The 18024-nt window shown below is 51.3% G+C and overlaps 1 protein-coding gene across 1 annotated transcript in view; it reads right to left on the reverse strand.

The window, feature by feature from the left end:
* The window catches only part of LOC105467717 (ATP binding cassette subfamily C member 6), a 73026-nt gene that overhangs the window by 22868 nt on the left and 32134 nt on the right, over positions 1 to 18024 (reverse strand). The window contains exons 12-21 of the mRNA XM_011717375.3: positions 16400 to 16603; positions 15061 to 15204; positions 13781 to 13868; positions 11653 to 11728; positions 9369 to 9495; positions 8975 to 9151; positions 5392 to 5559; positions 4294 to 4468; positions 2756 to 2831; positions 116 to 236 (exon numbers count right to left, since the gene is read on the reverse strand). Of these exons, the coding sequence (XP_011715677.2) occupies positions 116 to 236; positions 2756 to 2831; positions 4294 to 4468; positions 5392 to 5559; positions 8975 to 9151; positions 9369 to 9495; positions 11653 to 11728; positions 13781 to 13868; positions 15061 to 15204; positions 16400 to 16603 (1356 nt within the window). The remainder of the gene's footprint in view (positions 1 to 115; positions 237 to 2755; positions 2832 to 4293; positions 4469 to 5391; positions 5560 to 8974; positions 9152 to 9368; positions 9496 to 11652; positions 11729 to 13780; positions 13869 to 15060; positions 15205 to 16399; positions 16604 to 18024) is intronic.

Genomic DNA, 18024 nt, shown 5'->3' on the forward strand with positions numbered 1-18024 from the left:
CAAGAAAGGTGAGTATGACTGCCGCCCCACTGCAAGTGCTACATTTGTTGGGAGGACTTGGGTCCCCAGAGGTGGCAGCAGCGGGTGGGGAGGGGTAGATGAAGCTGGTGGTTACCCTGCCATATTGCGTGCTGTCCTTTCCTGTTGGCCATCCTGCCCTGTCAGGGTCATCTAGAGGAAGCTCCGTCTGGGCTTCTGAAGTGGTATGGTCCTTCTCAGGGACTGACTTGATGGACCTGTCATTTAGAGGAAATGAAGACAAAGTCAGTGTCTCTCCCAATGGCGGGGTGTATGTGCCCAACCCTCAGGCCCACTGACAGCCACTGAGCTCTGGATACACTTTCTACTCATTCATTCATTCATTCATTTATCTAACAAAATACTGGCCAGATATCACACTTCCCTTCTGTCTGTGTGGTACCCAGCTAAATGCCATCTATTATCCCAGGGTCAAGCAAGCCCGTTCTTCTGATGCCAGTTCACAGGATGAACTTAACTTGCCCACCATTGGAACTCCGTTCTCAGAATTTTCTTTTCTTTCTTTTTTGTTTTTTTTGAGACAGGGTCTTGCTACATTGCCCAGGTTGGTCTCAAACTCCTGAGCTCAAGCAATCTGCCCGCCTCAGCCTCCCAAAGTGCTGGGATTACAGGCATGAGCTGCCATGCCCAGCCTGTTCTCAGAATTTTTATTTTGGCTTAAGCTTTGGTGCAATTGTTTTGCTCCTACTGTTTACCATCAGATTTGTCAGTCCAGCTGGCAGAATATAAATTATGAACAATTAGATGCTAAAGACTTTTTGAATGTTTTATCTCTGGTTAAGTGGGCTGACTTAACCTCTGCACCTCAGTTTCCTTAGCTGTAAAAATAGGAATATTATCTATCCATCCATCCATTGATCCATTCATCTACATATATGTATATCTACATATACATGTCTACCTACCTACTATTAAATTAAGTTTAGCGCAAAGCTGCCTCCTTACATATTTTAACTTTGGCCTAAAGGTTTTCCTGTACATAGTGAACTGTAACCTAACTGGACTCAAACAGACTGCAACCTACTCCTGTGTCAATCACTGAGTTTCAGCCAATCAAAGGCAGCCAACGGTGCAAACCATGTTCAAATAAAGCAGACGCTGAGCTGTAACCAATCTGGCTGTTTCTGTACCTCACTTCCATTTTCTGTCCTTCACTTTCCTTTTTCTGTGCATTAATCTTTGACCCTGTGGCTGTTCCAGAGCCTCTCTGGACATATTCTGGTTCAGAGGCTGCTCGATGTGCAGATCATTGTTTGCTCAATTAACCTCTTTCAGCCAGGTGCAGTGGCTCACGCCTGTAATCCCAGCACTTTGGGAAGCTGAGGCAGGCGGAACACCTGAGGTCAGGAGTTTGAGACCAGCCTGGACAACATGGCAAAACTCTGTCTCTACTAAAAATACAAAAGTTAGCTGGGCCTGGTGGCATGTGCCTGTAATCCCAGCTGCTCAAGAGGCTGAGGCATAGGAATCACTTGAACCCGGGAGGCGGGGATTGCAGTGAGCCGAGATCGTACCATTGCACTCCAGCCTGGGCGACAGAGCAAGGTTCCGTCTCAAAAAACAACCCCAAAAAACAAAAAGCCTCAGACACATTAAATTTGCTAGAGGTTAATTTGGCACAATCTCGGCGCACTACAACCTCCACCTCCCGGGTTCAAGCGATTCTCCTGCCTCAGCCTCCCGAGTAGTTGGGATTACAGGCACATGCCACCACACCAGCTTTTTTAAAATTTTTAAATTTTTAAAAATTTTTTATTTTTAGTAGAGATGGGGTTTCAGCGTGTTGGCCAGGGTGATCTCGAACTTCTGACCTCAAGTGATCCACCCACTTTGGCCTCCCAAAGTGCTGGGATTTACAGGTGTGAGCCACCTTGCCCAGCCTTAGTGTGTCTACTGGTTTTCTTTTAACGTGACTAGCTATCCATCTGATCTTACTTCAGACTCTTGTGCGCTGTGAAGATGGTGAGATTGCTCAGTGTGCGTGTGGCTGAGAAGTGCCTTTAGGGTGGCTAGCTGGGATGGGGATCAGCCCCTGTGGTCCCCAGGGACGGAGGCCCCTCAAGATCGCTGCCGCCCTCCACCCCTGTATAGCAGGCACTTAAGCTCGGGCCACCTGGTACCAGTGGCCTGTTGTTCTGCTTCCCAAGACCCCTCTCATTAAGAGGAGAGAGTATCAGGCAGCAGGTCCTTCTGCTGCAGACAGCCCCACAATGAGCCCAGCTGTGTCCCGGCTGGAGGGAGCTGAGAGAAGAGGGGACCACAGGCCTCCTCCTGGCCCCTTGCCCACGTGTTCTGGCCAGCGTCAAGTGATGCTGCGCATACAGACCCAAACCCTGTGCATAGCCAACCTGTCAAAGCGTAGGTGACCGGGCCTGGCATGGTGGTTTACAGCTATGGGGAGGAACCAGTCCTGCCCTATTGCAGCACTGCGACAACTCCAGCAAGCTGGCCTCGGCCCACTTGAAGACACCCATCACACTGGAAGGCACATTGTTCATTCCATGAACTGGCCCTCTGGGGACCTAATCATCTTGGCTAACTGGACCAATTCTGGTAACTTATCCCTCAGCAGGGCACCATGGGGGGACTTCAGCTGGTTCTGTATCCATAATGGTTTTTGTTGTCCCCCTAACTGCCTGAGATGCGGGTGGTTCCTTCAGCTACTACTTCAGCTTCAGCCTGTGCCCTTCTGAGTGTGGCACCATGGCGGACTCACCTGTCGGGTCTAAGCTCGGGCCTCCTGCCTGCAAAGGAGCCTCTGGGGTCCTTGGTGCTGGTCCCAGGTTCTGTTTCTGCAAGGTCAAGAGAGTCCTGTCACACAACACGGCCCAGACACCCACTTTGATAGCCACCGACTATGTGGCCTTAACTGCTCTGACCATCCATTTCCCCTGATCTGGCTCCTGCCACCTCTCCAGCAACCTCTCTCAACACCCCACCTGAGTTCTTCCAGGAACATCCTTCAGGCATTCACTCACATTCGTTTCTTCAATCAGTGAATATAACTGAGCACCTGCTATGAACTTGAGGTTGGAAAAACAGCATTTAACACCATACAAAGTCACGTTATCTCTGTTTCTCCCAACAGCTTTGCTCAAGCAGTTCCTTGTGTCTGGAATGTTCTTTTCTGGCTCTCACCTACCCTCAGGTACCATCTCCCCTAGGAAGGACACCTCCCCACCACTATCCCCCAGGTGTGGCCAGTCACTGAAAGCAGATCTGTAGTAGTTTAACCACAGACCTGTAAGCAAGAAATAACTGCTACTGTAAGCTGATGAGATTTGGGGGCTATTTGTTACACAGCATGATCACAGCAAAAGCTAACCAATACAAACAGGCAAGTTCTATCTTTGAGCTTCAGGACTGTGACACTGTGAATCAACACTTAAGGTTTTTACCAGGGTGGGCCAGTGCTAAGCAGATGTTCTCAGAAGAAGCAAAGCCTGGGATTGAGGGAGACCTGGGTGTGAGTCCTTGCTTTGTCATGAAGGGATAGTATAAAGTGTAATGATTAAAAAACACATTCTCTGGAATCAAGTTGCTTGGGTTCAAATCCCAGTGCTGCCACTTATAAGCCATGTAACCTGGGACTAGTTCCTTAACTTCTGGGCCTCAGTTTCCTCATCTGTGAAATGGAAATGATTCTAGTACCAGCCTCACAGGGGCATTATGTTGATTAAATGAGCTAATGTATGTGATGTGCTGTTAGTTGCTACTTTTCAGTCATTGCGGGTGAGCTTGGCATGGCAACTTTACTTCCAGAAACTTGTCATGTATCCAGCACATTCTGTGTTCTTTGGATTATTAGAAACTCTGGCTAACATGGTGTAGCTTTCTAGGCATCAAAGTCCTTCTTGGGCTGTCTCCATAGCAACTGCAAGCATAGACTCCAGAGTTGGACACATTCAAGTTCTAATCTTGTGACCTTGGGCAAGTGATTTCACTCTCTTTGCCTCAGTTGGCTCATCTGTAAAATGACAGCAATAACTTCACATGCCTCTGGGGGTACTGTGAGCATCAAATGAAATAGTGTATTTTTACAGAAGTACTTAGCACACCCCCTGGCTCATAGATGGTGTTATTGGCTATTCCTGGAGAGAGGTGACCTACTGGGAGAGCTGTCTGCTTCCAGGCCTAGGCCCGCAGGGAGAATATGACCAGAGCACTCCATTCATGCCAGTAGGACCCTTTGAGCCTTTTTCCCCAAGGATGGCGGGAGCCAGGCATGGAGAATCAGCAAAGCCCACCTAGTACCTCCTTCTCCTGTATCTCCTGGCTGTCTGGCTTGATCCAGAAGACCCATGAGGGCCCCCTTCCTCTGCAGAAGCTCCTGGTAGGAACCCATCTCTGCGATGGCCCCATCTGCCAGCACCACGATCCAGTCAGCCTGGGGCAGGATGTGGAGTGCGTGGGTCACGAGAATCCGTGTCTGGGCAGGGAAGGGGTAGAAGTTACGCACATGTGGCTGGGCACAGTGGCTCATGCCTGTAATCCCGACACTTTGGGAAGCCAAAGCAGGTGGATCACTTTAGGCCAGGAGTTTGAGACCAGCCTGGCTGATATGCCTAAGCCCTGTCTCTACTAAAAATACAAAAATTAGCTAGGTATGGTGGTGCACACCTGTATTCCCAGCTACTTTGGAGGCTGAGGCAAGAGAAGCACTTGAACCTGGGAGGTGGAGGTTGCAGTGAGGCGAGATTGGACCACTGCACTCCATCCTGGGTGACAGAGCAAGACTCTGTCGAGAAAGGAGGGAAAGGAAAGGTAAGGAAAGGAAAGGAGAGGAGAGGAGAGGAGAGGAGAGGAGATGGAGAGAGAGACAGAGAGAGAGAGAAGAAAGAAAGAAAGAGAAAGAGAGAAAGAGGAAGGAAGGAAGGAAGAAAGAAAGGAAGGAAGGAAGAAAATTACACATATGTGCTTGGCCAGCCTTCTGAGCTGGGGGTTGGGGTGGGGGTGTTGTCCCCAGACTCAGAGTGGGGACAGCTCCCCTTCTTGTGCTCCTGCCACCTTTCTTATGAACAGCATGTCCAAATAGAGAAACAGAGGGGACCCCTTTAGCCTGTGTCTCAAAACAAGAAGACAGGGAGTCCATCTGACCGTGGCCAGTCATCCAAGGCAAAGCTGTAGTAGTTAAACCACAGATCCATGAGGAAAAAACCCCTGCTGTTGTAAGCTGCTGGGATCTGGGGGTTGTTTGTTACACAGCATTATCACAGCAAAAGCTGACCAATACAAAGAGGAAAATTGGACTCAAGTGGAAGGGGGAGGTGAGATAAATTTGGGTTAGGACTGGATGCTAAGGGCTTCCTCTGCCTTTGCCTTGTGCCCTCTGACACATGTTCCCAAACTTACTGTTCCCTGGAGTAGCCCACCAGGTCCGATGACCTGGTTGAAGACATGCTGGCCAACGTGGGCATCCAGGGCTGCCAGGGGGTCATCCAGCAGGTACACAGCTGCCTTTCTGTACACAGCCCGGGCCAGGCTCAGCCGCTGCTTCTGGCCTCCAGAGAGATTCATGCCCTGTGGCCACAAAAAGAACAGTGGCCTGAGTCAGCATCTACAGGGTGAAACTGGGGTGCCCAGGCTGGCGCAGGTCAGGGCACACCTGCCCATCAGAGTGAGGTGCAGCTCGACATGCCTATTACCTGGGGACACGCCCAGCATCAAAGGCACTCGCTCTCAAGCCGACAATGCCTCCATCCTTACCTGACCTCACTTCTCCCCTTCCCCAGCATGTTTCCTGGAGGAGCTACCCACACTTCCCAATCCACTCTGTCTCCTCCTTCTCACTCCCTGTATCCCTTTGAGTCCAACTTCTGTTTCCCCATCTCCATTGAGACCACCTTCACTGAGGACACCATTCATTTCCCTATTCCCTCATCCAGTGGTAGCTTTTCCGTCCTACTTTTTTATTTTAAATTTTAATTGTTTTATTTTAGCTTTTATTGATATGTAATAGTTGAAACTCTTTGAGGGGCACAAGTGATATTTTGATACCTGTAGGGCAGTGGTCCCCACCCTTTTTGGCACCAGGGACCGGTTTTGCAGAAGATAATTTTTCCATGGACCTGGGGGCAGGGGTATGGTCCGGGGGATGGTTTCAGGGTGATTCAAGCACATTACATTTACTGTGCACTTTACTTCTATTATTATTATTATTACTATTACTATTACTATTTTCAAGATGGAGTTTCGCTCTTGTCACGCAGGCTGGAGTGCAATGGTGTGATCTTGGCTCACTGCAACCTCTGCCTCCTGGGTTCAAGCGATTCTCCTGCCTCAGCCTCCTGAGTAGCTGGAATTACAGGTACCCACCACCATGCCTGGCTGGTTTCTGTATTTTTAGTAGGGATGGGATTTCACCATGTTGGCCAGGCTGGTCTCGAACTCCTGATCTCAGGTGATCCACTACGCCTCAGCCTCCTAAAGTGCTGGGATTACAGGCGTGAGCCAGTGCGCCCAGCCTACTTGTATTATTATTACATTGTAATGTATAATGAAATACACAACTCACCATCATGTAGAATCAGTGGGAGCCCTGAGCTTATTTTCCTGAAACTAGACGGTCCCTTCTGGGGGAGATGGGAGGTAGTGATGGATCATCAGGCATTAGATTCTCATAAGGAGCACGCAGCCTAGATCCCTCACATGTGCAGGTTACAGTAGGGTTTGCGCTCCTGTGAGAATCTCATGTTGCCACTGATCTAACAGGAGGCAGAGCTCAGGCGGTGATGCGAACAAAAAGGAGTGGCTGTAAATACAGATGAAACCTCACTCGCCTGCCCTCTGTCCACCTCCTGCTGTGCTGCCTGCCCAGTTCCTAACAGGCCACAGACTGGTGCTGATCCATGGCCAGGGGGATTGGGGACCCCTGCTGTAGGCAATATGTAATGGTCAAATCAGGGTAACTGAAATAGTCATCACCTCAAATATTTATCTTCTGTATTGTGAACACAACAATCCTTCTCTTCCGCTATCTTGAAATACACAAATAAATGATCATTAACTATAATTTCCCATGTGCACTATTGATTACTATAACTTATTCATTCTATCTAGGCCTTCTTGTCTTCATTCATTCTTTTTAAAATTATTTTTATTTATTTTTGAGACGGAGTTCCACTCTGTCGCCCAGGCTGGAGTGCAATGGCTTGACCTCGGCTCACTGCAACTTCCACCTCCTGGGTTCAAGTGATTCTCCTACCTCAGCCTCCCAAGTAGCTGAGATTATAGGTGTGCCACCATGCCTGGCTAATTTTTGTACTTTTAGTAGAGACAGGGTTTCACCATATTGGCCAGGCTGGTCTCGAACTCCTGACCTCAAGCAATCCACCCGCCTCGGCCTCCCAAAGTGCTGGGATTACAGGCGTAAGCCACTACACCCAGCCATTCATTCATTCTTACATTCATTCATTCCACTAATAACTACTGCCTGCTTATCATATACCTGGTAGGGTTCTAGGTTCTGGGGAAACAGCAATGAGCAAAATAAAGTTGCTCTCTTAATGGATCCATCATTCTAATGAAGGGGAGAGAGACAGGCAATTCCTAAACAAATAACATCAGGTAGAAAGTGCTATGAGGAATAAATACTAAAGCACGTGGAGCCAGGTGTGGTGGCTCACGCCTGTAATCCCATCACTTTGGGAGGCTGAGGTGGGTGGATCCCTTGAGGTTAGGAGTTCGAGACCAGCCTGGCCAACATGGTGAAACCCTATCTCTACTAAAAGTACAAAAAAAAAAAAAAAAAATTAGCCAGGCATGGTGGCACATGCCTGTAATCCTAGCTACTCATGAGGCTGAGGTGAGAGGATTGCTTGAACTCAGGAGGTGGAGGTTGCAGTGAACTGAGATTGCGCCACTGCACTCCAGCCTGGGCAACAGAGTGAGACTCCAACTCAGGAAAAAAAAAAAAAGGAAAAAGCAGGTGCAGGTGTAGGGTACACTAGCATTAGCAGGGTTGCTGTGGTGGTAGATAAGGTGGTCAGAAAAGGCCTCTCTGAAGGTGATAGAACAGAGGGATGAACCCTGGGGACGCCTGGGAAGAGCTTTCCAGCAGAGGGAACAGCAGGTGCAAAGGCCCTGGGGTCAGGAAATATCACAGAGACTCAGGTGGCTGGAGTAAAGCTGGGAGATGATGATGGAAGATGGGGCTAATGGATACCAGAGCCAGGTCACAGGGACCTCACTAGAGATAATCACGACTTGGGCTTTGACTGTGAGGTAAATGGGGAGATCACCTGAAGTCCGGAGTTCGAGACCTGTCTGGCCAACATGGTGAAACCCTGTCTCTACTACAGATACAAAAATTAGCCAGGTGTGGCGGCATGCGCCTATAATCCCAGCTACTCAGTAGGCTGAGGTACGAGAATTGCTTGAACGTGGAGGTGGAGTTGCAGTGAGCCGAGATTGCGGCACGGCACTCTAGCCTGCGCAACAGAGCGAGACTCCATCTCCAAAACAAAACAAGACAAAACACCACAAGTGGTGGGCTGGATTTGGCTGGGGGTCACAGTTTGCCAACCCCTGCCCAATCCATAGCTCCAGATGCATATATCCTGTTTCTTGGACTTCTCTCTCCAGGCCCTTTGGTGAGGCCCAGAGAGGTGAAGCAATTAGACCAACGTCACCCAGCAAGGCAGGGCCGAGTAAGACAGGAGTCTAGGTCTTCTCCCTCTCAGCTGTCAGAGAGCCCCTCACCACCAATCCCTGGCACAATGCCCTGCCTCTCTCTTTGTGTCTATTTCTACTTATCGATTCATGATTATGTATTGAGCACCTACCATGTGCTTGATCCTGAGCTGAGCCCTTTTTCTCCCCCACTTCCCTGACCGCTCCCCCCATTTCTCCATCATACTGCCCACGAGGAGTCAGGAACCCAAATGACCCCCAACTGCAATGTTTCCCTGTCACAAAAAGACCCCGAAACTCTCACCTGCTCCCCAATTGAAGTGTGCACGCCCTCAGGGAAGCTGTCCACTTCCGGCCGCAGGGCGCAGGCCTCTAGGACTCTCTCCAGCCAGGCTGGCTCCAGCTCCTGCCCGAAGCACACGTTCTGGACCACGGAGGTGTTCTGCACCCAGGCCTCCTGGGGCACGTAGGCCACAGCACCCTAAAACGCAACTTACTTTGGTCACAGGAGGATGATGGGGACAGAGATGGGATAGGTTTTTGAGGAGCAGCGGGAGCTGGGCTCTCGGTGGTGGGTGGGACGTGGAGAGAATCGGTGAAAGTGAGCTTGGCTGGAATGGGGAGGGATGGGAAGGCAGCGAGGAAGGGGGACTTTCAGGACGGGGACGTCCTAGCAGACGGGTGGGGGGTGGCCTCACCTTGATGCTCATGAATCCGTCTACCTTTGACAGCTCCCCAAGGAGGGCGGACAGCAGGGAGGACTTCCCTGCCCCCACTGGACCGACAACAGCCAGCAGACAGCCCTGGGGCACGGTGAGGTTTATTCTGGCCACACAAGAGGGGAGACATGACATGACCTTGGTTAGGATTCGACCCGCCTCTGTGAGGAAGGATGAGCCCCAGATGGAGCTGCGCCTTCCTGCTCTGGGAGTCTCCAAGAGGACCTGTGGGGACGGTTCCTTTTCCCAGTCCTTGTCTAGCTATGCAAGCAACCATCCTGTGCACATCTCTGCATGTACACATGCACACATGCACACAAAGCATGCACACATGCATGCACATTTGCACACTCACACAAGCATGCTAGCGTGCACAGCAACACACACAATGTGGGCACACATCCACACACACACACACACACACAAGTCTATGCACATACCCAATCAATCCATACTCACACGCATACAGGTGTGCACACATCCACACCATGCACACACACGCCTGCATGTCAACCCACATTCAAACACACACAGAATTGACTATAGCCTGAGGGTTTCACCAGCCTGGCCTCCTGCTTTGGCTCTTGTAATAAATAGGCTCTTCCCTCCCTCCCTCCCCTTGCTCTTGGTCCCACCCTACTCCTGTCCGTGTCCGCAGCCCATCCTCCACCCAGTGACCAGAGGGACCTGTTAAAACCCAAGTCAGATCATGACACTTCCCAGCTAAACCCGCCGGCACTCCCATTTCACTGAGGGTCAAAGCCAAAGTCCTGACGATTTCACTGAGGGTCAAAGCCAAAGTCCTGACGATTTCACTGAGGGTCAAAGCCAAAGTCCTGACGATCATGAACGACGTCTCCCACCTCCTGCCGCTCTGTGCCTCAGCTGCTCAGCCGAGACCATGCTGACCTCCTTGCTGTTTCTTGAATACAATAGGTCAGTGGTTCTCACCTGGGGGTGACTGCATCCCTCAGGAGTCATTTGGCAAGATCTAGAGATATTTTTGGATGTCACAACTGGTAGGGGGTGCTGCTGGCATCTAGTGGGTAGAGACTGGGGGTCTGCTAAACATCCCACAATGCACAGGACAGCCCCCAACAAAGAAGTTTCAGCCCAAAGTATCAACCGTGCTGAGGTTGAGAAACCCAGGTCCAGGCACACTCCTGCCCCAGGACCTTTGCAAACGCCATTCCCTCCACCTAGAAGGCTCTTCTCCCAGGCCGGGCACGGTGGCTCATGCTTGTAATCCTAGTCCTTTGGGAACTGAGGCAGGTGGATCACTTGAGGTCAGGAGTTGGAGACCAGCCTGACCAACATCGTAAAACCCATCTCTACTAAAAATACAAAAATTAGCTGGGTGTGGTAGCATGCGCCTGTAATCCCAGCTACTCGGGAGGCTGAGGCAGGAGAATTGCTTGAACCTGGAAGGTGGAGGTTGCAGTGAGCCGAGATCATGCCATTGCACTCCAGCCTGCGTGACAGAGCAAGACTCTGTTTCAAAAAAAAAAAAAAAAAAAACAAAAACAGCTCTTTTCCCAGACACTCCTTCCTTATGATCTCGGCTTGAATGCCAAGCCTTCCCTCACCAGACATGCCATCGTGCTCTGTCCCCTTGCTCTGGCTTCCTGTTTGGGCCTCACCTCTATCAGCATGTCACCCCAAGAGAGCAGGGCCCTTGTCTGTTTCCTTCACCCTATCCCCAATACCTAGAACAGAGCGCGGCTGATAGGTAGCACTCTGTCGATGAAGGGAGTGAATGACAACCAATACGAACACTGCCCAGGGCATATTCCTTCCTTCTCAGGGAGTTTCAGGGCTGGCTGAGACTTTTAGCCACACAGACCAAGCCATAGAGTTGGGGGCTGTAGGTGATCATGGCCTCGGACTGATATAGAAGGCACAGAAGTGGGCACAGAAGTGAGCGCAGTTGATGGGGCTGAACCTTGGGGCTCCTCTTGGCCAGCCCTCGCGTGGCATCGTCTTGGTCAGCCTGGGAGCAGAGGGGTGTCTCCCTGTGATAGGGGAGATTCAGATGCACTGGTCCCCATCTGCAGGAGATACTGGTCTATGCTGTGCAGGTCCCCACCTGCAGGAGGTATAGGTGCATCCTGGGAACCTCCCTGGCAGAGCCCCAGCCCAGCCTAACCCACCCTCCAGTCCCAGGCTGGAAACCTGCACCACTTCTCAGGTGGGAGGCGGCAGGAGCCCCACGCATCTTCTCCCTGAAATCATGAGGCCGGTTACCACGGGTGTCGTTCTGTACCTGTGGAGGCAGGCAGGGCTCTCCTGGGACCAGGTGAAGGTGGCATTGCGTATGGTGATGCAATCCTTCCCGGCAGCTGCGGGGCACAAGAGGCCAGTTACAGGAGACCCCTGACCTGGCTGGCCTCTGCGTCGGAGAGGCCCCCGGGCACTACCCCTGCCAGGGGCAGAGGCTGCAGGAAGAAATTTTCCTGCGACTCACTGGCTTGTGTGTGACCCTGCAGGGTCCTTGTTCTCTCCGTGTCCCATGGCTGCATAATTCAGGGGGAGGCAAACCATGGCCCAGAGACCAAATCCTGCCTGCTGCCTATTCTTATGAATAAAGTTTTATTGGAACACAGCCATATCCATTCATTTCTATATTGCATGCTTTGAGCAGTTGTGACAGAGACTGTGTGGCCCCCAAGCCTAAAATATGCACAATCTGGTCATTGATGGAAAAAGTTAGTGGACTTCTGACATAAATTATCATGGAACCCCAGCCTTCCCAGAGTGAAGGGGGTGTTATCAATTTCACTGTGGCCGGCACAGTATCTCATGCCTGTAATCCCAGCACTTTGGGAAGCAGAGGTTGGGGGGATCACTTGAGGTCAGGAGTTCAAGACCAGCTTGGCCAACATGGCAAAACCCTGTCTCTAGCAAAAAATACAAAAATTAGCCAGGCGTGGTGGTGGGCACCTGTAATCACAGCTACTTGAGAGGCTGAGGCAGGAGAATCACTTGAACCCGGGAGGCGGAGGTTGCAGTGAGCTGAGATTGCGCCACTGCACTCCAGCCTGGATGACAGAGCGAGACTCCGTCTCAAAAAAAAAATTATTATTATGATGATGATTTCACTGTGACAACAAGTGTAATTAGATTAGTGGTTCTTGATCCTTAACACATAGTTAGAATCGCCTGAAAGATTTTCTAAAAATCAAAGCTCTCATGGCTTAGCCCAGATCAATTAAATCCATCCTCACAATTAGCTGCTACGATGATTAACATGCCCATTTTGGAGATGGGAACACTGAGGCTCAGAGAGACGATCTACTTGTCAGGATCACCCAGCTAGTCAGTGCTGGGGCTGGGATTTGGACCCGGGCAGTTCAATGCCACAGGCTAGGCTTCTAACCACTGTGTGGGTGTTTTCCAGGTACACAGTTTGCCCAGGTTTTTCAGTACAAGGGGGAGGGTGGCTTGGCCAATGGGGTAACAAAAGGATGGGGTGGAGGGGGAAGCCCGGGTAACTTGAGCTTGGTGAGTCTCATCGTGCAATGGTGCTTGAAATGTTGCTATTTTCTAGCTTGATCAGAATGTTGCCATGCTTATCACCTTGGACTTTCTGCATGAGGACACGGACCTGGTCTGTTACAGCAGGAGTCCCCAACCCCCAGCCACAGACTGGTACCAGTCTGCGGCCTCTTAGGAACTGGACCATACAGCAGGAGGTGAGTGCAGGGCAGGTGAGCAGAGTGTCATCTGTGTTTACAGCCACGCCCCATCACTCCCATCACCGCTTGAGCTCCGCCTCCTGCCAAATCAGCAGCAGCAATAGCTTCTCATAGGAGCATGAACACTTGCGAACTGTGTATGCGAGGAATGTGGGTTGCATGTTCCTTATGAGAATCTAATGCCTGATGATCTCTCGCAGTCTCACATCACCTCCAGATGGGGCCATCTGGTTGCAGGAAAACAAGCTCAGGGCTCCCACTGATTCTACATTATGGTGAGTTGTATAATTATTTCATTTTATATTATAATGTAATAATAATAAAGTGTACAATTGGAATGTGTTTGAATCATCCCCAAACCACGCGCCTCACCCTGGTCCATGGAAAAACTGTCTTCCACAAAACCAGTCCCTGGTGCCAAAAAGCTTGGGGACCACTGTGTTAGAGTGTTCCCTGTTGTACACCCAGGATGGCACGAAGTGGGTGCTCGATGAGTGGTCGCTGAACGGCTAGCAGAAAGAACAGAAGCACGGTGCCTGTTTCCAAGTGACACGCAGATGGCGTGATCTGCACGTGCCATCCATTGCGTGCAGCCCCCATCTCCCCCCATGCTGATGCTGGCTTGCCATTATGGGCTGGGGCAGTCCCCACATCCCCCATCCCTCCCACACCCCTCCTGCCAGACCCAGCGCTCACAGCTTCCAGAGGAACTTGAGTCCACGGCGCCAGGGTCAACTTCTTCCAGGCAGAGGAAGGTGACCAGGCGGTCAAAGGACACCCGGGCCTAGGAAAACCGAAGCCCCAGGTCAACCAGCAAGAAGAGCAAAGAACTCGGACTTTGGGTGTTGGTGTCTCAAGATGTGTGGCAACAGTTTCCTGTCTACCAAGCTCTCTGCACATAAGCTCTGTGCACAGGAGGTGTGAGGACAAAGTTTTCTAGTTCATGGGAAACGATGCAACCCCAGTGGTGACCTTGATGGTGGCGATCTCCCACCTCCTCGCTCCTACTAATCAGTGACACTGGAACAAGCCAGCTGCCATTCTGCAGACAAGATCTGGGAAAAGGATGGTGGCTTTTCCAATAAGATTATCAAGTCATTATGTGGAACAATTTCAAATGTTGTCCACCTGGGGGCGCTCTCCCCATCTTTGGGGAAGAAAGAGACCAGTCGTTAAAACAGAGATTCGGTCAGGTGCAGGGGCTCATGCCTGTAATCCCAGCACTTTGGGAGGCCAAGTGCAGGAGGATCACTTGAGGCCAGGAGTTCAAGACCTGGGGAACATAGCAAGACTCGTCTCTACAAAAAATTAAAAAATGAGCTGTATGTGGTGGCCCATGCCTGTACTCCCAGCTACTCAGGAGGCTGGGAGGTGGAAGGATCACATGAGTCTAGCAGTTTGAGAATGCAGTGAGCTGAGATCGCACCACTGTACTCCAGCCTAGGTGACAGAGTCAGGTGCCCCTGTCTCAACAAACTAACAAATAAATAAATAAGGCTGGGCACAGTGGCTCATTGTAATCACAGCACTTTGGGAGGCCAAGGTGGGCAGATCACCTGAGGTCAGCAGATCAAGACCAGCCTGGCCAACATAGTGAAAACTCATCTCTACTAAAAATACAAAAAAATAAATTAGCTTGGCATGGTGGCATGCACCTATAGTCCCAGCTACTTGGTTGACTGAGGCAGGAGAATCACTTGAACCTGGGAGGTGGAGGTTGCAGTGAGCCAAGATCATGCCACTGCACTCCAGCCTGGGTGATAGAGTGAGACTCCATCCTAAATAAATAAATAAGTAGTTATTTATTTATTTACCTCTGTTCTTGCCCCTACTTGCCTCTTTTCCAGCTCCACACCCTCCATCTCCCTCCCACTCTGTCTTCCCTCTCCTCTGCAAATGGCAGGCGTAAAGAAGCTGGAGCCAGGTGTAGCCCACGCACTCTCCCAGGATGGCTCCAGCCCCTGCACCCACCTTACCTGGACGAGGGAGTGGATGGAGAAGGGCAGGAATGCCTGGGCCTTGTTGAGGATGTTGAGAACCGTGAGAGTCACAAAGGCTTTCTCTGCATCCATAGCATTCTCGGCCACCAGAGTGTGGACAGCAAACACCACCAGTGCGACCTGGGGGGGTCGGGGTGGGGGAACACGTGGGGCCACAGTGAGACACGCAAGCATGGATACGGCAGCCCAGGCAAGCTGTGGTGCCGGCAGCGTCCATGTGGCCCACCTGCCATGTCCGCCATGTGCTTCCCTCCATAGATCCCACTCCCAATGCTGCTAACACATGTCCTCTCCTCAGTCATAAGCTACACAAGGTCTTTCCAAAGACACAGTGCATTGCTAAAGGCGATGAGTGTGCAGCCCTGTGGCTCTAGGCATCACTAGAGCCTAGGGGAGAACCTAATGCCTCTAGGTTCCAAGCATTGGGGGACAGCAGAGATTCTGATCTTGGCAGCACTGTTGTTATTCTAGACATGGTGGAACTTGTGATTCTAGAGTCCCTTGGAAGATGACTCTACAGTTGCAGCAGGAGCAGCACTTGAGGGCTCTAAGTGTCGGTGCCATTTGTGGTCCTTTTTTTTTTTTTTTTTTTTGAGATGAAGTGTTGTTCTGTGGCCCAGGCTGGAGTGCAGTGGCATGATCTTGGCTCACTGCAACCTCTGCCTCCCGAGTTCAAGTGATTCTCCTGCCTCAGCCTCCCAGGTAGCTGGGATTACAGGCGCCCACCACCACAACCGGCTAATTTTTGTATTTTTAGTAGAGACAGGGTTTCGCCATGTTGGCCAGGCTGGTCTCGAACTCCTGACCTCTGGTGATCCACCCACCTCGGCCTCCCAAAGTATTGGGATGACAGGCATGAGCCACCGTGCCTAGCCTATGTATCAACATTTTTAAAGTTGTGGTTTAGGAAGGTTGTTCTGACAGCAATCTGAAATAAATTACAGAATGGCAGGACAAGGATCACGTCCAGTGACAGGGTGGCTATGGACATCTGCTGGCCAGCCTCAGGGAAGACACTCAGACCCAGGATTCTAACTCTGCCGCCCCTCCGGCACCCTCTTCCCCACATCGGTAGAAGCCTGGAATTCTCTCTGAGAGTTCAGCAGACTTTATCAGCCACTGCCACCTTTGCTAGAATAATGTGATTAATTCGTTCTTGCAGAAGACAGCAGACACCCTGAGAGAACAGGATCCAGAATGAGTGGGTTTTGACGGTCAGGGTGGTAGGATCTGGGGAGCTCCACCTACCTCACCCTGCCCCACCCCCGCACTCCTTCCCCAGTGCTGCCCAGCATAGAGACTAGAGTGACGTCACCAGAAATGTAGACACTTGGAAGGACACCAGCGACACAGAGAAGAGGAGGCCGGAGGTCCGCAAGGCACCCAGCTCCTGGCCTCGGATGCCCAGGACTCTGTCCAGAAAGGCTCCCTCCCAGCCGTGGAACTTGATGGTCTTCGAGTTCCTGAGGATGGAGCTGGTGAGCCGTGCCCGCAAGTCCTTCTGCCTCATTTGCTCTTCCTGGGATCAGAGGGAAAAAGAGAGATGAAGACAGGGACAGATGAGAATTCTTCCCTGCACCCTGACAGCCACCCTTCAGCAAATCCCATTCACCTTGCCAAGCTGCGTCCCAAACCTGTCTGCCTCTCAGCGTCTCAGTCCCTCAGTCCTGGTCCAACCACCATCATCCTGTACCTGGACTTCTGCAGGATCTGCCTTGGGACAATGCACCCCATGGAGGAAGCCTCTGATGCCCGGAGAACAGAGGCAGCCTGAGCCCACCCAGGTATGGCACTGTCAGGAAGGCTACCTGGAAGTGGTTGATGCCCAAGTTACATCTGTTTTTTTAACCTTTTACATTTTTTGTGGAGTTGGGGTCTCGCTATGTTGTCCAGGCTGGCCTTGAGCTCCTGGGCTCAAGTGATCCTCTGCCCTCAGCCTCCTAAAGTGCTGGGATTACAGCCTGAGCTACATCTTACATGACCAGGAGGTGGGTGCTGAGCAGGCACAGGATGGGGGGAAGGAGTTGAAGAGGGAGGGAAGGGGTTTGAGAAAGGGGGGCAGCAAAAACCCAGGCACAGGGAATAGCATGACTCAGAGGACACTCAATGTGGCCAGAGGAGCATGTGAGCAGGGTCACTTGGCACTTTGCGGTCAGGCAGAGGAATTCGGGATCTCCTGTGCTTCACCATGGAGCGGGGGGCGGGGGTGTCATCAGAGGGGCAGCTGCCTGGAGAAGGTTTTTCTTTTTGAGACGGAGTCTCGCTCTGTGGCCCAGGCTGGAGAGAAGTGGAGCGATCTCGGCTCACTGCAAGCTCCGCCTCCTGGGTTCAAGCGATTCTCCTGCCTGAGCCTCCTGAGTAGCTGGGATTATAGGCGCACGTCGCCACACCTGGCTAATTTTTGTATTTTTTAGTGGAGACAGGGTTATGCCATGTTGGCCAGGCTGGTTTTGAACTCCTGACCTCAGGTGATCTGCCCGCCTCGGCCTCCCAAAGTGTTGGGATTACAGGTGTGAGCCACCGCGCCCAGCCTAGAGTGTTTCAGAGGAGGCCACGCAGGAAGATGGAGAAACAGCCCAGGTGACAGACGGACGTTGGGACAGCTGGGCCAAGAGAGGAAATAAGTTCCTTCCCTCCATCCCCCATCCCTCCGTCTCTTTTCCGCCTTTCTTTCCTTTCTTCCCTCTCTCCTTTCTTCTTCTTTTGTTCCCTTTCTTCCTTCTCTCTTTCCTTTTCTTTCTTTCCCTCCCTCCCCCTTTCTTCCTTCTCTCCCTCATTCCTTCTCTTCCTCCCTCAATTCTTTCCTTCCCTCCTTCCCTCTGTCCTTCCTCCCCTTTCCTATCTTTCCTTTCTTCCCTCCTTTTCTCTCCTTCCCCTCCCTCCTTCCTTCCCTCCTTTCCTTCTTCCCTTCCTCTCTCCTCCCTTTCTTCCCTCCTTCCT

Source organism: Macaca nemestrina, chromosome 18, assembly GCF_043159975.1.
Source record: "Macaca nemestrina isolate mMacNem1 chromosome 18, mMacNem.hap1, whole genome shotgun sequence".
In the NCBI taxonomy this organism is placed as follows: Eukaryota; Metazoa; Chordata; class Mammalia; order Primates; family Cercopithecidae; genus Macaca; species Macaca nemestrina.